The sequence below is a fragment of the Larimichthys crocea genome, chromosome XIII, assembly GCF_000972845.2.
Source record: "Larimichthys crocea isolate SSNF chromosome XIII, L_crocea_2.0, whole genome shotgun sequence".
NCBI lineage: Eukaryota > Metazoa > Chordata > Actinopteri > Sciaenidae > Larimichthys > Larimichthys crocea.
Genome location: NC_040023.1, coordinates 32,973,741 through 32,996,251, shown reverse-complemented (window position 1 = coordinate 32,996,251; position 22,511 = coordinate 32,973,741). Strand labels below are relative to the sequence as shown.

Genomic DNA, 22,511 nt, shown 5'->3' with positions numbered 1-22,511 from the left:
ATCTAACCATGGCTGCATCATAAGAGAACTTCTGGAGGTGACAACTGTCAGTCTGTTGTGTTGAAGATAAGATAATAAAGAGCACTGTACCCTCTGGGGCCCCCCTTGCTACAAACAACCACATCATACGCACAGTCTGACATACTTTGTGGTCTGATGGCGACGTAGCTGACAGACCACGCAGCCAGAGGGCACACGCTTTAGCTTTCTAGCTTCCCACATAGCAGTGATGGCTGTATTGTGTTGAGAGCACTTGAAAAGTCAAAAAACATGACACTCACAGCGCTTCCAAAAAATCAGTGGTACTGCCGAAAGGCATGTTAATAATTTACCAACACCCTCACCCTTTAAAGTGACTTGTTGGACATGCCTTGTAGTGTATTTTCTATCTCGGAGGATTAACAGACATTTTCATCAGGTGGATTGCAGTTTTACCTCTCAGGTTGCAGATATGTTGAAGGAAATGTTGTCATATTTTATCTCTTTATCTTTCTTGTTGTATCATGCCATTTTCCCGTGCTCATTTCCTGAGGAGTTGCTTGTCAAGTCTGTCGACCATCAGCTGGTGAGAAGCAAAATTCAGATTTTCTGTTTATTAAAATGTAAAATGGTACTCACGCACCATAACCTATTAGGATTAGATTATTGTTAATAGATTATTTCGGTCACTGGATAACTTTCCAGAAGAAGTTGATTTGTGATTTAAGCAGATTTAAGCTCATTCTAATTTTAATACACATAGTATGTTATTACTCAACCAGCGGGGTTAAATGAGTTGTGTGCTGCACTGGCATTTCACAGTTACCGCAGTACACAGAGATTACAGAGATAAAATGTGATCGCAAAGACCTACTTTCCACCCCCTCTGTTTTTTCCATAAGTGGTCTTTTTCACAACTTGTAGGCTTATATCTTGAAAACAAATTCCATTACCGCACTGCTGACACCTCCCCACACTCTTTTAACACTTATCTGTGTCTCTATCTGTTTTAGTATCTGGGTAAATGGTATTTTAAAGCAGCAGTGAGTCACAGAGAGGCGGACATCCAGAATTTCAAAGCAGTGGACAACGTTTGGTTCACCTTGGAGAAGACGGACAATGACACACTGCTGCTGACCGGACATGTTCGCATGTGAGGCAGCAAATACTCACATGCAAATACACCCACACTACTTTAAATTCCAACAACTGAAAGTCTGAACAAGAAGAAAGTAAAGTCAAAAGGAAATTTAAAGGTTTTATAACACACATAATGTGTGCATATTTGATATGATGCAGGCGATAATAAGGTCAAAGCAACATTCTCCAAAACTAGTATGAGATGTGTAGAAAACTGGTTCCTATGACATATTACATATATCCATATGGTCCAATGTTTCACAAACTGGGGGTCGGGACCCTCCTAAGGGTCACAATATAAGACTAAGAGGTTGTAGTTTGATTAATGAGGGCAAGTCAAGGAGAGGACAATCTTTGTTCTTTGTGAAATCAGTAATGTTAGGGCCTGACACAGTAACTTAAAGGTCCAGTGTATACGATTTAAAACCCTGTTTCCACTAAGTAATTTAGTTCAGTTCAGGTTAGTTTGTTGCACATTTTTTCCATTTCCATTATCAAAACCTCTAGATGGTACCAATAGAACCACAAGCTGAACCGGGACAAGGAGGTGCAGCTATAGAAACACTGCTAACCACAGAGCTGTCTCGTCCTGTCTGATGTAGAATTTCCAAAACACTTGTGTTTGTTTCACCGGCGTTTTGTCTTTCTCGCTGCAGCCTGTTGCAGCCTAGTAAACGACATGTATTTTGTGTGTAGGTGAGCTGTGAAGGCACAGCGCAGTGGAAAACACGAGCATTAAGTTGTAAATCTGGCAGTGAATGTATGCATCAGTTAAAAAATGCAGAAGATTCTCATCTGTTTTTGCCTAATTGTTGGAAAAATTAAGAGGTTAGGCCTGAAGCCCCGACAACAACCCAGAGAGTAGGGTCTGCAGTAGTGTCTGTAGTGGAAATGCCAAACAGATGAGTCCTTTATATGCACAGAGGGAGCAGGTTCTCCTCCGAGATAAGATACTTTATTAACCCCACACTGGGGAAATTCACATGTTACAACAGCTCACAATGTACAAGGTGGATAAGAAAAATACTCATAATTAGGGGCGCCCTGGTTGCCCAACTGGTAGAGTCCCAGGTATGAGTCCTTCCTGCAGTGACCCGGTTTGAACTCTGGCCTGTGGTCCATGGAGGTTTCCTTTGCTGTCTGTTACAAGTAGAATACTGTCCAGAGTTACCAGCGAGTCCGAAGTGAGTTCATTCAACCATGTCTCAGTGATGCTACACACTCGATACTCCCTCTGTTAGCTTCTCCATCTTACTGGGGATTACTTGTATCGTCTTTTCTGCTACTGGTTGCTTAGATCTAGGCCCGTCTCCTTCTCCTCACTTCAGCAAGGATCACTGGTCTTTCCACAGAGAGTCCTGTATGCTAACTGCTGTCCTTGAGTGTATAAAAGAGAGGCTTATTTTGAATGGCAAATCACAAATCTCCATAGTTTGCACACAAAAGTGACACACAATGGAGATTGGTGTTGAAAAAAACACACAAAAAGTATACATACATATGTCTACAGTAGTCTAGAATGCACAAACTAAACAAAGGCTCTAGTTAAAGCCTTTTGTATGTTTTGTAAGTTTTGCGGCCACATGCTTAGAAGGGGAAGGTGAAGCTAGGGTGTATTCAGTTGGTTGCAATCTACAAATTCACCACTAGATGCTGCTAAATCCCACACACTGGACCTTTAAATAAAACTCATCAGAGTTATTTAGAGGGAGAATGTCTATTTGGTGGAAAAAAATCATAGACATGTTTTTTTTGTTTGTTTTTTTTAAAATAAAAATTAAATCGGAAAAGTAACTGGTAAAGTACATAAACTTGAGAACTTTCCACCACTGACACAAAGTTTTGATATAAACGCTCTACCTTATGTTAAAAACAAGATGCAGAAACAAGAAAACCCAGATTATAAATAGACTAAATAGAATTAGGGAAGTGACATGCAGAAAGTATAAAAAGGTGTGAATGTATGTACCAAAACTGAAACTGAAAGTTATCTTTCTCTCATTTTTTAAAATCATTATCATTATTTAAATATAAAACTGCTTCATACTAAATATGTTTTTATTTTCTGAATATTTTTTTAGAGGAGACAACTGCGTGAATCAGACATGGACCTATCATGTACGTCCTGAGAGGGATGATATGGAGCTGGAAGGTAGCTATAAGTACTGTTTGCATTCGCTATATACTATTATCTGTGCTCAACACATGCACACAGAAGTGTTAAATAGGTATGGGTTTCTATGTTATTTTGAAGATAACACAACCTGAGGGCAAAACATTACAGGGATTCAGTCATGTGTCCAGGGAAAAAACGTTGACTATTTCTGTTAAAGTTCACCTCTTTTCAACTTTCGACACGTTGGCCACTGAATAAAATCCCATTCACAAAAAACATTACAGGGATTCAATAATTTTTTTCAGGACTGTATTCTTAGCAGAGTTGGAAAAACCCTTGAGTATTTCTGTCAGACCATCTGTAAGTTCACCTCTTTTCAACTTTCAACACTTGGGCTCTCGAATAAATGCCATTCAAAAGCACAACAAATCAGTATAGTTCTAAATGTGTGAAGTCCAATTATTCTGTAGTGTTGAAGACATCACTTTTATAAACAGCTGTCATCAAACATTATGTAAATAAGTAGGGAATGAAAGGTAGGGGAAGGTACTGTAGGGTAGGAGTTGGTATTTGCATAAAGACCTGAAGTCAAGCAAAGGTCAAGGCCTGAACAGTTTGGGCTGGAGGTTGTCACTTGATTAGAGTCTGTATTGCCCCCAATGTGTAGTTCGTTGATCAAGGGACCAAACCAGTAGAAGCTGAAGGCTACCCCTAGATATCACTTGATTTAGCATGTCTTTCTTCATCAAGAGTTATGTGTTGTCACGTAGGGACATGGACATAAATCAGCTTCTTCACACTGATTAAACACAAACAGCTGCAGCTTGCTAAAGATTATCTCCAAAATGTACATTTTTATTGTGATTCTGATGAATACAATAGAGCCTATTGTGTTCTGAAGAATTTCAACAGGTGGATACCAAAGTGGACAAAGAGTGAAAGTACCATGAGGAATGAAAATAACGAGACACAATGTGTTGTTGAGCTTTAGAGGTGCTATTAGGTGGATTTTGTTACTGTCACACCCAATTTTTCCCCCCCTAAGTAAACTGGCAGAAAGTGAATTAGTGTATTTTCCAGAATGTGAGAAATGCCAGTTAACGCTGTGCTTTCATGCTACATACTACTGAAAACCGCTTGACATACTTAACTATGGGTTTCGGATCGCAGTGCTGCCATTTTCGCACTATGTCTGAAAGCTGATAATCCAACCTACTGATCAACTCGGAGGAAGCAGCCTTAAAACAATGACGCGTCTGTTAATGATTAGCCGTGTAGCATTTTTACAGCAGTATGTTGACCTCGTCCTGTGTCACTCATGGCTTGGGTCCTGTTGTTTTTGGTCCAGGAAAGGCAGAGCGGAGAAACCTGCTCTGGAGTGGCAAGTGGGCCAACTGCCCCGAGTGCATCATTTTTCAAGAAATAGAGCCACCCCTAAAGCCTACAGACACAGTCGACTCCCTCGACAGACTCATGCTGTATGGTAAGCCATCAGTTCACCCCAAATTATACAGATTTCAGGCCTCCCAAACTATCACCATCTGCAGCTAAAGTAACATACTCACAAAATACCACATGCACCTTGTCCTGTATAATATGTATTTTGCTTTCCTATACAAAGGCAGAGAGCAGTAAGAAGCAGTAGAATTAAAGGGTAATAATCTGTACTTTATGTCTGTTTAGATTGATTAAGAACTTTCCAGTGCAATAGTAACATCATCTAAACATGAAATACAACCTACAATAAATTTATAAATCATATCAATCAATAAAACATTTTAAAATTTAGTTTAGCTGCAACACATCATGTGAAGTCAAAAGCTGAGATGGCAGTTAGTGCAACTCTGCTAATTATCTTTACCAGGAGCATCACAATTGGATTTAGCTAAACTACTGTTTTTTTTATTTTTTATTATTTAAAAATGAATTTCCAAGATGATGGTTCATTAAAATAGATAAGTTATTACAGGTTATGGTTAGAGTTTTCTCACCAGTTAACTAGCAGATACAGCGTTAGCTCTCCTGCCTCAGTTAGTTGTGCGGTTGTCTTTCTCATTGTGGTAAAATAATACAAAAGCTCAGTTTTAATCAAATATGTAGTGACTGTGCTTTGGCTTTGTAAGGCAAGTGCCGTTATATAACTACACTGAGGGCCTCAAAATCCAACGTTGAGCCTTTGACCTCTAATCATGGGGTAACTGGGTTTTTGGCTTTATATCGCACAAAGATGATGAATGGTGAATAACCATTTCACTACCACCAGAGGGGTTAATTCCAACAACATGACTGTTGTAAATGTTTCACAGTTGTGTCAATCGCTTTCCACTGTAGCTCGCCAGAGTGACGTCGACTCGGAGGTGGTGACAACATTTCTGAAAAACGCAGCTTGTCATAACAAGTTGGCAACTGTCCAACCTCCTGAAGAGAAAGGTTTGTCATTTAGAAAATTTACTTTTATGTTTTTTGGAAAACATTGATTTATTTTGAGTGTAACAATTGTATCTGCATTCACAGAGTTTTGCACCTAAATATTAACACTGAGGTAGGAGTGAATATTACATTTTTCTTCCATTAATACTTCATTTGTTCTGAGCTTGCTGATTGAAATGATGGTTCTTAAATCTACACCATTTCTTACAGGATGTTGCTGGAGGCATGGACAGCCTGGATGATCATAAGATTAATTCATTTTTTCCCTCTGTGAACAGTGAAACATTTTGCAATACACTAAGAATGAGTGCCAACATTTTTTCAAACATTAAATCACATACTAAAAACACAGTGATTCATGGCGTGACAGGTTCTTGTTTTGATTATTTCTCATCCAAACAAGGCCCAATAGAGAGACACCTTTGTGGGAGGACCCACCTAGCAAAAACCCATGGGGATTCCCATGATGCCACTGAACAGAAACACCTGTTCACAAAGCTTGAATGAAGGCAGCATAATTAACTTAAATGTGATGGCAAGAAAAATATTCTACTGGTTAACTCCCCTCTGAGGATCATTGAAGGTTTATCTTCAACTACTTTATATACAATTGGTTCCCTTGGTTTCCTCCATAAGAGTCCCAAGATAAATCTGAAGGTTTACGGGCAAAGACAAAACACAAAGGTGAAACCACGTCAGGATTTAGAGATCTCTTTGGCAAAATGCGGCTCATAGACATCTAAAAAGTAACAAGGTGTGATTGTATTTTTAGTCACGGTAATGATGGGTGGCATATGGGTGATGTCACCTCTAGGTTTCTGAAGAAAGACGAAGAAGACAAAGAAGAGGTTCATCGGTTGAATGGGTGAGTCAGACTCAGTACAGCTGTGCAACAACATGTGTTTAAAGGTTCAAAAATTCTATATACACGTTGGGTTTAGTAGGGGGAAATGTCTTTGAGATACATAAAAGAAAAGTTGGAGCAGTTTAGAGAGTTGCTGTGCACAGCATGTGTCCTTAGATACTAATTAGCTGGTTCCAGCAAAATGGATAACCCAAAAGTGAAATAGGTCGAGTTAGACCATACAATTGTAAAATGTATCTATAAAAATGTATTAAGCTTTTTTTTCCTTTTCTTTTTTTAAGTCTACAGAGGTGCAGTCCCTCAGATCCACAGGCAGGCTAAAGGCAGATTCGCCATATTTCTTTGTGGAGGTTCTTGGCACGAAAAGGAGTCCAGCTGTCGAGGACCTGGGGGGCCTGCTTGGTTCATATCTCTGTAGTGTGTCAGGCCATTCATTGATTTTAAAACCAATAAGAGAATCTTAAAATCTATTCTAAAACTAATAGGCAACCAATGCAAGGATTTTAAAATGGGAGTTATGTGTGCCCTCTGTCTGGTCTTTGTCAGTACTCGGGCTGCAGAGTTCTGGACCAGTTGTAAGTGGCGTAGTGTTTTTTGGGGAAGACCAGACAGAAGGTGATAAAAGCATGAATTAGTTTTAGGAAAGGTCTGACTTTGGCACTGTTAATTATACATAACTATAAGCTTTAATATAATCTGAACAGGTGAATTCTATAAAAAATCACCCTCAGTACAATTAGTTACAGGTACAAAACTGTTTTTTATACCAGGCTGTAAATATGTTTATTTCTGCTGTGAAGTTGGGCATTTTAACATGGGGGCTTATGAAGATCCGTAGCCAGCCTCAAGTGGCCGTTTGAGGAACTGCAGTTTTTTGCACTTCTGCACAGTTTGTGTACTTCCATGCTTATACTTACTGCAGTACTGTGTGCACACGTTGGAAACTTCTAGCCTTTAATAGTCCCCATGTTGGCTATGTGGCTGAAGGGGAGGAACTACCGACATAGTGAAATGGCAGCCGAGGAAGCTGCTGTAGCTGTATGTACATATGTTTATATTTACACAGTCAAATGTTAGCATTATTGCTCTGCCCGGTTGCACAACGAGTAAGAAGTAAAATTGAGACAGCACTTCTATGCCGGGCACAACATAATATAGAGTGACATTATTGCATTGCAGGGGTTATACCGGAAGTTGAGACAGCAACTGCTTTAATGTCACAAGCTAAAAAAAATTTGTGATGGTTTATCTGGTCAATCTAACAAATTGTAGCTACTCTCTCCCTCGTTGAAAATCCGGAATCTATGAATACGGAAATGTTTGTTGTCTTAAAAGCCTCCTACGTAACTAAAATGTCAATGTTGCATACGTGCGCAGGAGGCTTCAAATTTCCCCATCACACTTGTTGCATTCTGGTATCCGATTAGTTTCCTAACATGTTGTGATCTCATTAATCATGCTAATATATACAGACCTTTAACACAATTTCCTGTGTGTCAAATGCCAAAGTGAAGAAGCAATAAGCAAAACATATTTTTGAGAGGGGGGATGAGGTGAACTGTAGTTGTGTCCAAGGCACAGCTGACTCACTTTAAACTTATCTTATGTGTTGTTGCTTTTTTAATATCAGACAGTAGAGAGACACTTGTGCGGGAGCTTTAAGCTCCAGCGATGTCTCGAAAAAGCAGAACTGTGAGTTCTTGTTAAAAAAAGAAAATAGAGAGCTGTGGGACTCAGCAGAATGACACAATGTTCTCATTGAGAGGAGTTGAACTTTGGAAAGATATCTAATGACTTAAACCTAAAGAAGAACTTGGTTTTCTGTGCCTTCTGTGGGTCATACAGTTCTTTATTTCAGACCACATTTACTGTGCTATATCAAATCTTAACACTATCAGAGCTTAGTCATAATCACTGACTAATTGAACCTGGTGGGAAATTATGTGGATTTGGTAAGAAGAACTCAGTTTTCAGTTTTCAGCCAACATTTTACAGGTAAGACTCGCAGGAGAAAGCAGTGAACAACGGTGTGTTCCCTTTGTTCGTCTTGAGTGGGGACAGCACCTAACAGCCCACATCCAGCCCACCTGTATTTCATGTCGCATATGTAGGTGCGTGTGTTTGTTTGTATGTATGTGTGTGTGTGCATGATTAACAGAGATAAAGTAGGAGAACGTCGGTGACATTTATACAATCCAGGAGAACATAGGTTTTTTTTGGGGATGTCCCATGGAGCATGAAACCAAACTCAGTGAAGTGAAATGGAAATTGACCCTCACACTCGCTTTCAGACCGCATTTTTCAAAACCAGACTTTCGGTACAGTGTTCCAGATTTCTCCTTCTCATGTGAAATTTTGTAACTTTGCTTTTCTTGTCATCAATCCATTACACACTCAAAACAACATTCACTGAACAACTTTCCAGACGTGGGTAAAAGTAAACAGTGAAATCTGATTATATGTTGTATGTTTAAGTTTTAGTTAAGGTCATATAAAGGATGTGGTGTTAAGGTTGACTAAAACATCCCTTTCCAATGAGCTGTCAGTGTTATGATAGGAGATTAAATCTGCTTTAAAACAAAAAAAACAAACATCCCAAAGCTTATCTGTTAAAGTTGATTATGAGTAGTAGTAGTTTAAGAACGACATTCCCTCTTTGCGTTTGCATCCCTGCACTGCAGCTCAACAAGGAAACTTTTCCAGGGATGATACCAGCTTGATTTATCTAACCCATTAAGAATGGATCTTTCAATGGCCAGTATGAACATGAGGAATGATTACAGCAAGCAAAAAAGTTAATATGGGCATCTGACTGTTGTTTTATGACTTGACACATTGGTAAACCGATCCTCTTTTTTTTTTTTGCCTTTTCAAGCTTTTTTTTGATAGAGACAGCTGAAGAGTGACAGGAAATGTTGGGGAGAGAGATGGGGAATGACATGCAGGAAAGAGCCACAGGTCTTATTCGAACCCTGGGCTTCCGCAGCAAGGACTGAGCCTTCGCACATGGGGCGGCTGCTCTACCAACTGAGCTAAACACCACCCTAGTATCCTTAAAAGACTGCTACAGCAGAAGTCTAAACAAAAATGTAATACATCGCTTCACTTTTATAACTTGTAACTGGTGTATTACTCCCCAACATAAGCAATGATTATGTATATCAAAGTGTTCTGTAGTACCAATCTAAGCTTCAAAATAAGGAGATTTTAAACTATAAAACCTGTGTGTGGAGAAATTGCTGAAGTCAAAGGTCAAAGGTGAGGTCAGGAGGGAAGAAAGTGTTCAGGAGCCTCTGATGTCTTATGCTGTAATATTTATTGACGCTTGGCCAAGGAGAATTAGAGAAACCCTCAAAGTTCATCAGAAGTGCCTGAGTCAGTCTCACATTCTGCCGAACTCATCCTGGTGGATCAACTTTAAACCCAAAGATAACACCAAAAATACTACACGCCCAGAGTTAGTCACAGAGAATGTTTTTAATTAAGCTATCTATTATGTCTAGTAGGAAGGCACCATTCAGTTCATTGGACCCTGGCCACCACAGTGTTGAGATAGACTGGCACTTACTGTTCTCAACCAAAGCCAAACAACTAATACTGCTGAGGACCTCAAGGCCCACACGTGACCTCGTGTAACCTAAGGATAGAAAATTCCATAACAGTAACCGCTTTTTAAATTATGATGTGATAAACATAAACAAAATAAAGAAATCTACAACAGAAATCTTTATCATCTCATAAGCTATGGCAGATCCCATATGGGGGAGATTTACTTGTCACGGCAGCTTGTAAACACAAGGTGGAAAAGAAATGACTCATAAATGAAAACATTTATAGAAGATGTTATCAAGTCATGCTGGTGGAATGAAGGACCTGTGCAGTCTGTTGCTGAAGGTGCTGTTCACTTATTTTAACATGTGCTTCACACACTTTTTAACGGACAGGGTTGGTAAATACCCTTTCATGATAACTGCTACTTAGAGATTTGGGGTGTGTTCAAGGACTTAATGAAGCTGGAAATTACTCTTTTAAACCTTCATACTCAAACGTTAACTCCTGTTTAGCTGTTATTGGAACTCTCTTAACACTACACGTGTAAACAATATACTATACTTACTGCACATAGTGAGTATTTCATTCAGAAAACAGACTTTTACAGAGACAGAATGAGGCTTGCGGTGTCAAAAACGTGCTGCACAGTGCAAAAGCGGCACACACGCTGTGCATTTCCTCATCACACACACAGGTCATTTGAAAACGAATATATGGTGTGAAGAAAAAGCCCCTGTCATATTTGTTGGGTGTTAAAATGCTGACAGTGACCTATAAACGTAGGAAATCACAAGCCACCCACAACAAACAATAATGTGTCAGTGAGGGGACCTATTTTCTTTCCCTCGTGTCACTAAAATACAGCGTGCCTTCACATCTTTCTTTTTAAATTTGATTTTACTCTCCTTTTAGGGGGGATTGAGAACAACCTTCCACATCAAAGTTAGACGATATGAAACTTCTTCATTAATCCAAGAGAAGCGTCACACCTTCACTTATATGTCGTGTTTATCAGTTTCGCCCCACATGCAATACCCTTTGTTATCCACAAGTAGAGCCACCTACACCATCGCCTCCCTCCTCCTCTTTGTCAAACCACAACTCTCTGTTCAGAGGAAAGAAAAAAAACTCCATCTCATCTTCACTACAAGCCCATGTAAAAGGGAAAACCCTGTCAATCTGTCATGTCTCTCAGAGAGAAGCAGCATTTCGAGCAGAATTTGGACACTGAAATTGCAACACACACTGGGTGAGTGAAGGTTTATTGATTTCCTCTTAAATATGTCACAAAGTTGCTATGAATCTTCTTATCATCTTTGTGTTATTGTCAGTGGTGTGTGGACTATTTCTGTTGAGAGAAAACGGTTTCCAGTTCCAAACTATAAAGATTAGTATGTGTATTCAATTTGTCATCGGCGCTCAAGATTAGATTTAGTGGATGACTGGCATTTTGAGTAATCAACCTTTTATTGCTAATCCTTTACCAGAGGATGAGATACTTAATGGATCCACAGGTAACAAGGAAGTTGCTGCAAAGCATTGCGATTAAGGATACGGTCTTTAAATGATCATTTTCATGTGCAAACTCCAGAGACAGAAATATAACTAACCTTGACTTGACTCATGCTGAATCACTAATGTGGAGAGCAGAATAGAAATGTGCTTGGAACAGTATGTACTTAAAACAGATGACTCGGGACACCATTGTGAAATTCTTTTACACCTGAGACACAATTTGGCGCCATGGTGTTATTACAGCAATCGCTGTTAAAGTTTCAGTCTAGGTCATTACAAATAGCCAAACCACAAGCTGTACGCTGACATACTACCCTTTGATATGCCAGTGTACAGTAAGGTAAAAACCCAGCAAGGTAAAATCCCAGAGAAGAAGCAGCATGAGGGTGAGCAGAGGGTACATGCAGTATGCCTGCTATGCCCAGGTAGGTTTAAACTACTTTAGATATAGTCAGTTTTGGTCCAAAAGGTCCCTGTGAGAGGTCACAGTCCAAAAACAATGGAAACTGCTAGCTTGATCTAAAATCATGTAAAATCTGAAAAGTAGCAAGCTGTCAGGTGCGTTCATTCATTCTGAAATGTAACAGAGAAGAAGACTAAACATAAAACATAAAATGGAAATACTTAAGTTAAAGAAAAGTACCTCAAAAGTTTACTTATGCCTGATGGATTGTTGTAAAGTTGCATAAGATTTCAGTAATAAAAGTTGGGAAAATGTTGACAATGATGCCTCAAACTACAGAAATAAGGGCTTGGTTATATAAAAAAAAAAAAAAGGGTCAGCAATATAATACACTGTCCTGAAATATATGGAAAAAATGAACATGTCTGTGTGTGTTTTTGACAGAATGGAGGGTCAGTCAAGGTGCTCTCATAAGTACCTGCTGCTGCAGGTGTGGTGTGGTCTCCTCACTGTGGCCATGGTGGTTATGGCTGCATTTCTCACTTCAATCAAGCCAAAGTCACCTCAGGTCAGTAAATCTGCCACAAGAAAAGAAAAACGCACAATGACTGAATAGTTCGTAGAGTTCTACTTGAGAAAGTTATAAAATGATATTAAATTTGTTGCCATTTGTCAAGTCCAGATTTCTAGTGAGTGCCTCTAGGTGGCAGCGACATCACGACACCTGTTTACTCATCTAAACAGGTGGACACGATACAAACATCACAGCACCACAGAACTGAATCAACACCTCTGTGACACAAAGAAGTATTTACTGCAGGATTACATTATATTGTAAAGGTCATTGTGGCCATCTGCTGTGCTGAGTGAAATAAGAGTAGATCCCCATTTTAAACCTGATCCAGGACTCTGGCGTTGATAATTTTTCATAATTTCCCGATTCCTTTATTGGTTGCACATGTTTCATAAAACTTTCCCAAAACTCAGTGAATTATCTGAATGTGTACTGTAGTTCATTAAAAGTTAATATTCTGGACACAGAGTTTTCATTGCATACTGCCAAAACTCAATACCATAAAGCAGATGATGATGGTTTGTTTTTTTTTGTTGTTGTTTTTTTATCTTTTTAAGCATGAAGTCTCGACACTGAAGCCAGATCCAGTCCAGCAAGTCAGTCCAGCAAGTATGTTGATGAAATTTTACTGTCTGTACTTCAAATGATGCATCATATGCACCTCATGTTGTTGTACAAATGAAGGACATATGAGCATTAAAACACATAAAAACATGCCACATTTACATGAATGAAGCTGAATTTAACTCTTAACTTTTGTCTTGCAGTCAACCCGGCTTTGACTCCCTCAAAGTCAACAGGTAAGTTGTTTATATATTTAGATTTAAATCTAAAACGTACCATATATAAATAAAATTCCCACTAACCTCTAAATTCTGTTGCTTTTCAGGATCTACGTTCTCATACATCCAGCTTAGCTGGTGTAAGTACTCTTCCTGTTTTACATAATATTTATCTTGTGTGGTAATCTGGTGTGTGTTCCGGCAACATATATTTTTAGAGTTTTACACAGCTGTTCGAGAGTGTGTGTGTGTGTGTGTGTGTCAAAGTTACTACTTTACTTCTGTCTTTTTAAATCCTCTACATCTAAGAACAGTTCTTTGTTTCTCTCTATGACGAAACAGTCAAGCATACATGATGAAATGTTTATTTCAACTTGCTAAAAGATTAATACTCAATGTCAGGAGTAAGTTCTTTCTCGCTGACTTCAAATGAACACAGAGAGACAGAGATGCCACTTTTCTTTCACAAAGAAGTTTCGTACCAAAATAGAAGCTATGTTTTGAGCAAGAGGCCCGACTCTCACTTTTTTCTTTTACTGATCTGTCTTGCTATCATTACGTTTCTATTGCATGAAAACTACGAGTTCACTCGACACCTACGGATGATGCATGCAACATGTGCAGTCGTGCATTCTGAGAGTAGCCACCAGTCATTATGAGAAACGTAGGAAGTCTTTAAGTGAAAGAGCATATTGAGAGGAAGTGGTTGAGTCTCAAGTAAATAACAACAAAATTACTGCAGATTAGAATAACTGATTATTTTTTTAAGTAAGCAGATTTCATAATGACACTTAAAAGCCTTGAATATGTATTTTAAAAATCAGCTTCCTTCTTTTACTCACTGGTTTAGTGTCAGTGGGAAAAGTTCATGTCACAAATGTGAACCAAAGTACATTTGTGGGCTTAGTTTGAGTTTTTGAATGTTAAATAACAACTAAAGATGTTTTCCTTCCAGTTTAGCTCACATAGCCATGAAGTTTTAGGGGCCTTAAAAACTTGTTTATACGTATAGAAAGTTATATTACTTTCTTATCTATGTTTGCACGACGTTAATCTGTACAGTATATCTTTCTCAAGAGATTCACACATAACTCCTCTGCATCCAAACGCACAGTCAGACTAAACCACTGACTGAGAGAGCGACAGTACAGTCTTGTCATGTTTCCAGTCTCATACGTTGTGTTCCTCCCACCACATTGCCTTTTTCCTCTGTGAAGTGGGTTCCTAAAACCTCAACAAACCCGAAGCAGAGCTGTAATGTGGGCTGCATCGAGTTAAGGTGTAATTACAGCCCACAGCAACAGACATTATCAGTTTGTCAGGGGACGCTTAGTCTGCCAAACTGAGGGAAATTAGCCATTAATTGAGAAAGATCAACTTTGTTTGTTTGGTGTCCGTGAGTGTTTCAAAGGGCTCTCATATGTCACCACCTAAAAGTTTCATGGGTGGAATGAAGATGTTTTTACAGCTGAATTAAAAAGTTTTCCAAATCTTCCACAGCTTCGGAAACTTCCTCCTGGCAAGGCTTAGACAGATGTCATTCGTGCGCCCTCCGCCTAGAAAACAACTCTGTCCGCTGCAACAAGGATGGCCTCTACTTCTTCTACGCCCAGGTCGAATTCAGCAACAACCGTGAGAAAAAAAATCAGACCAAATCTGTGACTTTTAAAAGAGATGCCAGTCATGGCATTAGTATGAGGATACTGGTGGATGCATCCTTCCCAAATACAACAGTGGGCTCAGTGTGGGTGGCTAAAGTTGTCAGCTTCAGAGATGGAGATAGTTTTAGAATACAAATCGAAGGTGATTTTCAAATAGAGGGCACCTTCTGGGGTCTGTATGAGCTGCATTAGCTGTGCAGATCTCCAGGATTTGTTAGTATACATGAGAGATAATATGGGGTTGGACTCAGAATCACAGCGATTTTGTGATTTGTACGTTACTGAATCTTATTTTTTGCAGGGTAGTAAACTTTCTAGTACAATTTTTGTGGCCAACGTGAAACACTAAAATGTTTTTTTTTTTTTAAAGAAAGCTCCATCAGGCAGCATGAGGAAGGTTTTATCTACAGGTTTTACAGACAAATCTTTAGACAAAAAGGTCACATCTTCACGTTCTTTTGACGTTTGACAAAAAAAAACCAAATCCAGTCTCTACTTTAAAATTGTGTGTGGTGTTTGCTAACTGCATTTAAATGAATGTAATCTGTGACTGGGGGCATGAATGTTTGTTTTCACTGGTATGTTACTGTTTAATTTATGAAATAAAAACGCATATAACGGCGGTTTGATTTGATGAAGGGAAGTGAAATGACAGTAATAAAAATGTTATTATTTGATAGCCTTTGAGTCAATTTACTGGACTTTTTATTTGCACTGTGAGCGGCCACATGACCACACGGTGGTGCCATTTTCCTCCAAATATGTGAAAAAACATGAAAGGCTGCATGACATGTGCTGCCAATCAAACCCACAACTAATTTCACAGATCACATTACGGGGCCTGGTAACACGTAGTCATCCATCAATTTCAAGAAAAATGCTTGACTCAAACCACAAAGACATTCCACAGATGCCCGAGAAACCTCACGAGTACTGTTAAAATCCCCGCCAACGCAAAAAAGCGTGGTGACTGAACACATACAGTACACACACACACAACACTGTACAGTTTTACTGACGTGATGCCTGAAACAAGCAGGAGCAACAGGTGCAAAAACAGGAAGCCACATATTTGGTGCAATCTAGTCATGCTGCTTCCCCTCAACTCATCCACAAACATACTGTACTTCAACCTTAAAAAACGCCCACAGATCAAACTCCTTGGAGGCATTTTGGTTCCTCTCATGCAATGAGTGTGAACACTATTCATAGACTCATTATGTGTACTTTGCTGCCTGTACGCCTGACCTTAGCACTGTTGTGCTTCAACTATACACTAATTAAGATGCTACTATATCACCTGCTGCAAATGGACCACAGCAATTCCCTGTATATGAGCCAATATTAACCAACGTGATTGAGATTCATTTGCTCAGCCGAACAAGAGTAATCAATCCGGCAAACATAAAAGGTTCATTGTGTTGCATTTATAAGGATCTAATGGCACAATATGGCAGACATTCAAATGTGCTCATTAGTGTATGAACGTCTAAAAATAAGATACAGAGGGAGAGTGTCCTCTTACACACAGTCTGCCATGTCTCTACAGTAGCCCAGAACCATAGACAATATAAAACATGGATGTAGTCTCTGTGACGTCACCTGCAGGTTTCTGAGGAGCCTTTGTGATGCTCAGAGTGTGGTGGCTCTGGCCGTTGCCAACTTGGCAGTCCTGCCTGTGCCGCCTCCCGGCTAATCTAAAAATAGCCCTAGAGGTGGAACGCGGGTGAAACAGAAGCAGGCTGAATGACACCTGGGTGCTCAAACAAGCCACCTGTAATAACATCCGCCTGTCAATTAAAGTGGCCATGCTGTTAATTCTACATACCTAATTCTAATTAACTTAATACGGTTTGAACAGGTGAGTTGTATACAAATTCACCCTCAGTACAGTTGTCATGAACAGTGAAATAGGCTACAGAGACCAAAACTGTTTTTTGTACCAGGCTGTAAACATGTTTATGTCTGCTGTGAAGTTGGACCTTTAAACTTATGGAGATTGACTCATTGTGTAGCCAGCCTCAAGTGGCCGTTTGAGGAACTTTTGGCCTTTTCAAGCTTTATTTTTCATAGAGTGACAGGAATGTGGGGAGAGAGAGAGACAGAGGAATGACATGCAGGAAAGAGCCACAGGTCGGATTCAAACCTTGGACCACCGCGGGCAAAGACTGAGCCTTTGTACATGAAGCGGCTGCTCTACCAAATGAGCTAAACGACACCCCAGGAACTGCAGTTTTTGGCACTTCCACATTGGCTTCACTTCCCAGCCACAGAGGTTGACACTTTCCCAGATTAGACAAACCAAACTGGCTCTAGACAGGCTTTCAAGTTTAATGTAGTTTCCCCTACGTACTTGGAAGGGAAGGGCGAAGCGAGCGTTGTTCAGATGGTGGCACATCTTCAGGACTACTCTCAAACAGCCTGTAAGCCTATTTAGTGCCATTTTTTTGGCTATTTATAACATAACAACCCCACAGTGCAGTGCTCAGCCTTTTAGAGTTGAGAAAACGACCGTTGTGCAACACTACACGCAAACAGTTTGAAATCTCAATATACTGGTCAACATTGAGTAACTAGAGTGTGTACGTTATGTTTTCTAGGGAGAGAATAAGGAGTGACTCAACCATTGCTGACCATATTCACCATCTTATGGTGTTAGCACTTTAACTCAAAGTACAGTTTATCTAGGACTGATGGGAATGATTCCTTTGTTTGGTCGTAAAACAAAGTGTTCAAGTTAAGGCTTCCGAGTTATTACAATTCAGTAATATACAATATACAATACATACAAATCCAAAACACCGACCCCGACGACTGTAAAGTACCCATGAACACACCCACAGCTGACTCGATTTCTCACAGACTGATACATTTTAATGACCGTTAAAGTGATTCACCAAAAGAGTTTAAAAATAGGATTGACTTTGTAACGAGGTAAAAAAAAAAAAAAAAAAAAAAAAAATCCCTTTCTGAGAGGCCCTTATCGATGTTCAAACAAGCCGTGGAAATGTGGGACACTTTAAGATTAGGAGTTAGAGAGAGCAGGCAGCATGACATCACCGCCAACAGGTTAGGCTGCTGCTTTCGTAGCACATTCTCCGTGCAGCTTTACAACACTCGCTCCTTTGTTCCCCTGCGCCTTTGTAGTCCTGCGGGGATTGTTTGCCAGCCTTGTCATTTTGACTTTCACAGGGTAACAGAAATGTTCTTGTCTGTGTCTAGAAACAAGTTTTGCCCGAGACAAGAGGGCAAAATAAGATATAAAGAAACAAAAGGCTCTTCTGGTGGGAAATGTGGGGCGGATTAGCATTAGGTTAGCAGCTCTTTTGCAGATGGATGGTTTTATTATATTTAAGAGTTCGTTAACCATTACGCTTAATGTCTTTGGCGCGTATCAGACAATCACATTACCTCTAATAGTTTCTTCCAGGCATTTTACAATCAGCCCCAGTTTGCTTTTACTCTTGTTGTTCTCGTCTTACCAAGAGGAAGTGTTAAAAGCCACAATATTTTCAATTTAGCATTTAAATGGGGAAACTTTTTTAAAGAAAAAACTTTTAGAAAGTATAAATGCTGCTTATATATTACAAGTTAAACTTGTTTAAGTAGAAGAATGTAAATGCGGAGAACAAAAACAATGTGGCGTTTTATAAGGTCATGTTTTTTTTAGGAGAAATCATTATCTGTAAGTGCCTTAGAGGTGCACTTAAGTATAGCACTTCACTAAATGCACGTAGCAAACGTTCCACCACTTTGTTTGCTTTGAAATCACACAAACAACTTTAAAACAACTCTTATTTAGATATTCAAAGACGTTTTATCAATCACAAAAGGGGAATTACAGCGTTACGTCAGCAAATTATATATAAATAACTAAAGTTGAAAACAGCTACGCAAGTCAACATGATTCAACCATGAAGAGTCCCTCTACACACAAACATACCTAATATTACCTGCTGCAATACAGCAGCCGTCATGCAGTAGGTTCATATGTGGGTACAAACAATGAAAAATGATATGTCACACAGACTTCCTTCCTCATACGTGTCACCATGAGATGACAACATTAATTGCTTCATGACGAATCATGTGGAAAAAAAAACGGAAGAGCTCTCACCCCCCTATTGTTAATGCTTTACTATTGTTACTTATCTAGTTATATTAAGAATGTAGAGTAGGAGATCACGGATATACACTCCTCTGTTATAGTTTAATTCTTTTAAAAAGCCACTGAATCATAACAGAACTTCCTTAAAATGGAAACTTCAAGCAGGTGGGCCAAGATCCGGTTAAGATTATGTAATATAAATGCAATTACTACATTTAATAAACACAAAAGAGGGGAAACATCTATCAATATTTCCTCTGTCATGTCAGACGATGTACATCACCTGATTTCAAGTCACGTTGTCTTGATGTACTTCCTATATTCCGGCGGGTTTTTTCTCTTTTCTCCGTGTAGATTTTAAAATTGTAGCTTTGGTCACATGTGTGTGCTTTTGTTGAACGAACTGTTCCTCATGTGATAGATTTTAAGTGTCGGAGAGTAAATACTGGCCTGAAAGATTTTGTTTTAAGAAGCAGTTGCTGAAACTTTTTTTTTTTTTTTGAGTTTCCAGGCGTGATGAGGAAGAAAGAAATGTGTAAAGTTTGACTAATTTTAGCCACGGCATCAGTCTCTTGTTTTGTTGCGCCACAAGGTGAAACCTTGTAAACCTCATAAATCAACAAGCCCAGACGAGTGTAGGAGGAATCGGACGACAAACACTACATTTACATGAAATGTAGGAATCGATGCCCTTAAGATTAGAGAAGTGGGACCTAGGACTGGAGTGTAAAATCTGAATCCCCTGCATCGTGGGGAAATCTGAAAACAATGCTTTCTACCTCCCTCAAAAAAAGAGCAAAGCTCCAACTTCTGCTAAAAGACCAAGAGTAGATGTGAAACTGAGGAAAAGCTCTAAAAGGTCAAAGGGAGCAAAATCTACTGCAATCCTTCACACGGCATATTTCCCCTTTGTCACGGTGACTGTTTATCTACAATGATGGTTATCATTTGAGCAGATTTTGTGGCATCTTAAAGCCGCTCGAATCAATTTTTATAAGAACAATGGATTAAATGACAAACCCCACAACATTACTCGGCAGTTCTCATCAGCTCTACGAAACGTTTTAGCATCTTTCACCTTATTTTTTAATTTTTTTGGTTTATTTATTATTTGCTCGTTTCCAACATCTCAGATTACACGAGAGAAAATCCATAGTTTGTAACTGCTCGCAAATAGAAGCATTTTCTCATCATTCTCTCATTAAAGTTTAGGTTTTGGCACAAAAAACACCTTGGTAAGGTTTAGGGAAACATTGTGGTTTGGTTTAAAATTACTACTTCGGTAAGGTTAGCGGACCTATGTTGTCATGGTTACAAGAATAAACACATGGTTAAGGTTATGGAACAATAACCTTAGAGGGCTTTGTCACTTAAACATAAGCTTGTGTTGTTTTGAGGCATTTGCTGATTCGGACAGGACGGTCTTCCACCCCCCAGATTTTACTTTTGACTAGTCAGCCTTGTTTCCTGCAGCTGCAAACAGCTGTTTTTAGCGGCAAAGCTCTGATGAGACCTACCGTACACTACCTTGGCCAGCATAACAACCAACAACCATGGTAATTGGTGCAAACATAACTTCTGGTTAACCAGTTTTGAAAAGAACATAATGGATCTGTCTTTACACTATTTGGAGGATACATCAGAGTATTTGTTGCAGTATTTATAGAAGTTTTTTGCCGGTATGTGCATAAGTAAAATAAACGTAACGCATCAGGTCAGATATGAATAAAGCCCAAAAGAGACCAAAATGTTGCATTTACAGGGTTGAGGCACGAAAACTAACCATCTCAGGGGATTTATCATGTAGCAAAGAACTTAAGGGGCTCGACAGCTTGAGCAGTCCAAAATGATTTAATAAGACAAAACAGAAAAGACTTACAGGGTGGTGAGGAAGGCAGACATCAAAAGTCCAAGATAAGGTCAGAAAAAAACAAAGAAAAGATTCAAAAAGCACTTGGACTAAACGCTAGAATGTTGCCGAGCGCTTGAAACAACTTGAAACTGACACTGAAACAAAGGCACAGCACAGACTAAATACTTGGGCAGAATAATAAGACATAGGTGAAACTAATCAGGGCAGGGGAGACAATCAGAACTAACAGGAAATTACAAACACATGGGGAGAGAGGAAAATAATTACAAAATAAAACAGGAAACACTAAAAATTAAAACCTAAAACGCTTGAGATGAAGATGGCCAACTCTGTAATCTCCCTTCATGTTACAGGCCTCAGGTCATAGAGGTCAGATAGCTGGTGAACATTTCATAGCTGTTAAAGAGAGAAACTTTTCCCTCTAATGAATGCTAATGTCGCTCCGTGTCTGCAGGATGTATAAAACAGAAGCTGCCTGCTAACACGTTCACCATACTAACTTTATATGGTGATATGTCACAGTTTGTTGTATTGCTCCCAAAAGGCCAAAAAAAAAAGAAAAGAAATGTCAATGTGCAGTTAATTCACCATATTCACCCGTGTCTGTTGAAGGAAAATTCTGGATTATTGCAATTTATCTTTGTTACACTCAGCAAAATTGAGAGTATGTCATAAAAACCATAAAATATTACAACATGTTCTTTCTTGGACCTGGGATGTGGCTCTGGTTTACACACTTTTCAGAAGTCTGTCTGCTTGACATTCCTTTAGGATGAGTCAAATAAATCAGGGTGGTGTCTGTCCATGGCATGTAAGGAGCAGGTAGGAGTTAGTCCTCCGCTTTGTCTGCCTGTATGTTTAATTTAACCGTTTTTCTGAGTAAATGGCGTCCATCTGGGTCCAGATTAGGATAATTTGGGCATTATATAACCCCAACACTCTACAATATAAACCAGGCATGCTTAATTGCAAAAACAGAAAAGTTTGTCTGATTGTGCTAAAGTAAAATAATATCTCTGTACAACAGCACTTTTGTCTGTTGGGGATGACTCAAGAGGATGACTCATCATCAGATAACATCCATCAGCAAAATAATCAGAGACGCTTATAAACAAATTAGATATCAGATTATCTTCCGCGTTTCACGAGAGCACGCGAAATGATGGTACTGATCCCTTTGTCCCTCACAAAACAAACACACCGCGGATAAATCTGGATAAATACTTTAAATACTATAAATACAATCTGTTAATGAGACATCATTCACCTGATTACACGTCAGCGTGGCAACAAAATTATTTTAAAACGTCTACATTTTATGTTAGAAGAGTAATTGTTATTATTGAAAGTGTGTTCATTAAAAATAACTTTAATATAATTTAATTATAAGTTAAATAGAAAAACAGACTCAGTACAGTTGTCATGAACGGGGGGAATTAGCTACAGAGACCAAAAGTGTTTTTTGTACCAGGCTGTAAACATGTTTATTTCTGCTGTGAAGTTGGACATTTGA

At 39.1% G+C, this 22,511-nt stretch overlaps 2 protein-coding genes and 1 long non-coding RNA gene across 3 annotated transcripts; 2 read left to right on the top strand and 1 right to left on the bottom strand.

Moving 5' to 3' along the window:
• The first annotated feature begins 353 nt into the window (after positions 1 to 353).
• On the top strand, positions 354 to 6,020 carry LOC104933336 (apolipoprotein M). Its single transcript, XM_010748754.3, has 7 exons — positions 354 to 565; positions 993 to 1,132; positions 3,201 to 3,271; positions 4,584 to 4,718; positions 5,567 to 5,665; positions 5,750 to 5,777; positions 5,876 to 6,020. The coding sequence occupies exons 1-6, from the start codon at positions 452 to 454 to the stop codon at positions 5,761 to 5,763; spliced, it is 573 nt and encodes a 190-aa protein (XP_010747056.2). The 5' UTR covers positions 354 to 451; the 3' UTR covers positions 5,764 to 5,777; positions 5,876 to 6,020.
• LOC113747229 (uncharacterized) lies at positions 1,154 to 21,140 on the bottom strand. Its single transcript, XR_003463457.1, has 3 exons — positions 21,005 to 21,140; positions 12,479 to 12,578; positions 1,154 to 2,496 (listed from the first exon to the last, which is right to left on the bottom strand). It is a non-coding gene; the product is annotated as an uncharacterized LOC113747229 (long non-coding RNA).
• lta (lymphotoxin alpha (TNF superfamily, member 1)) lies at positions 10,871 to 15,655 on the top strand. The gene is made up of 6 exons (XM_019275196.2): positions 10,871 to 11,331; positions 12,445 to 12,568; positions 13,132 to 13,183; positions 13,342 to 13,374; positions 13,464 to 13,496; positions 14,857 to 15,655. The coding sequence occupies exons 1-6, from the start codon at positions 11,267 to 11,269 to the stop codon at positions 15,207 to 15,209; spliced, it is 660 nt and encodes a 219-aa protein (XP_019130741.1). The 5' UTR covers positions 10,871 to 11,266; the 3' UTR covers positions 15,210 to 15,655.
• Positions 21,141 to 22,511: the final 1,371 nt, after the last annotated feature.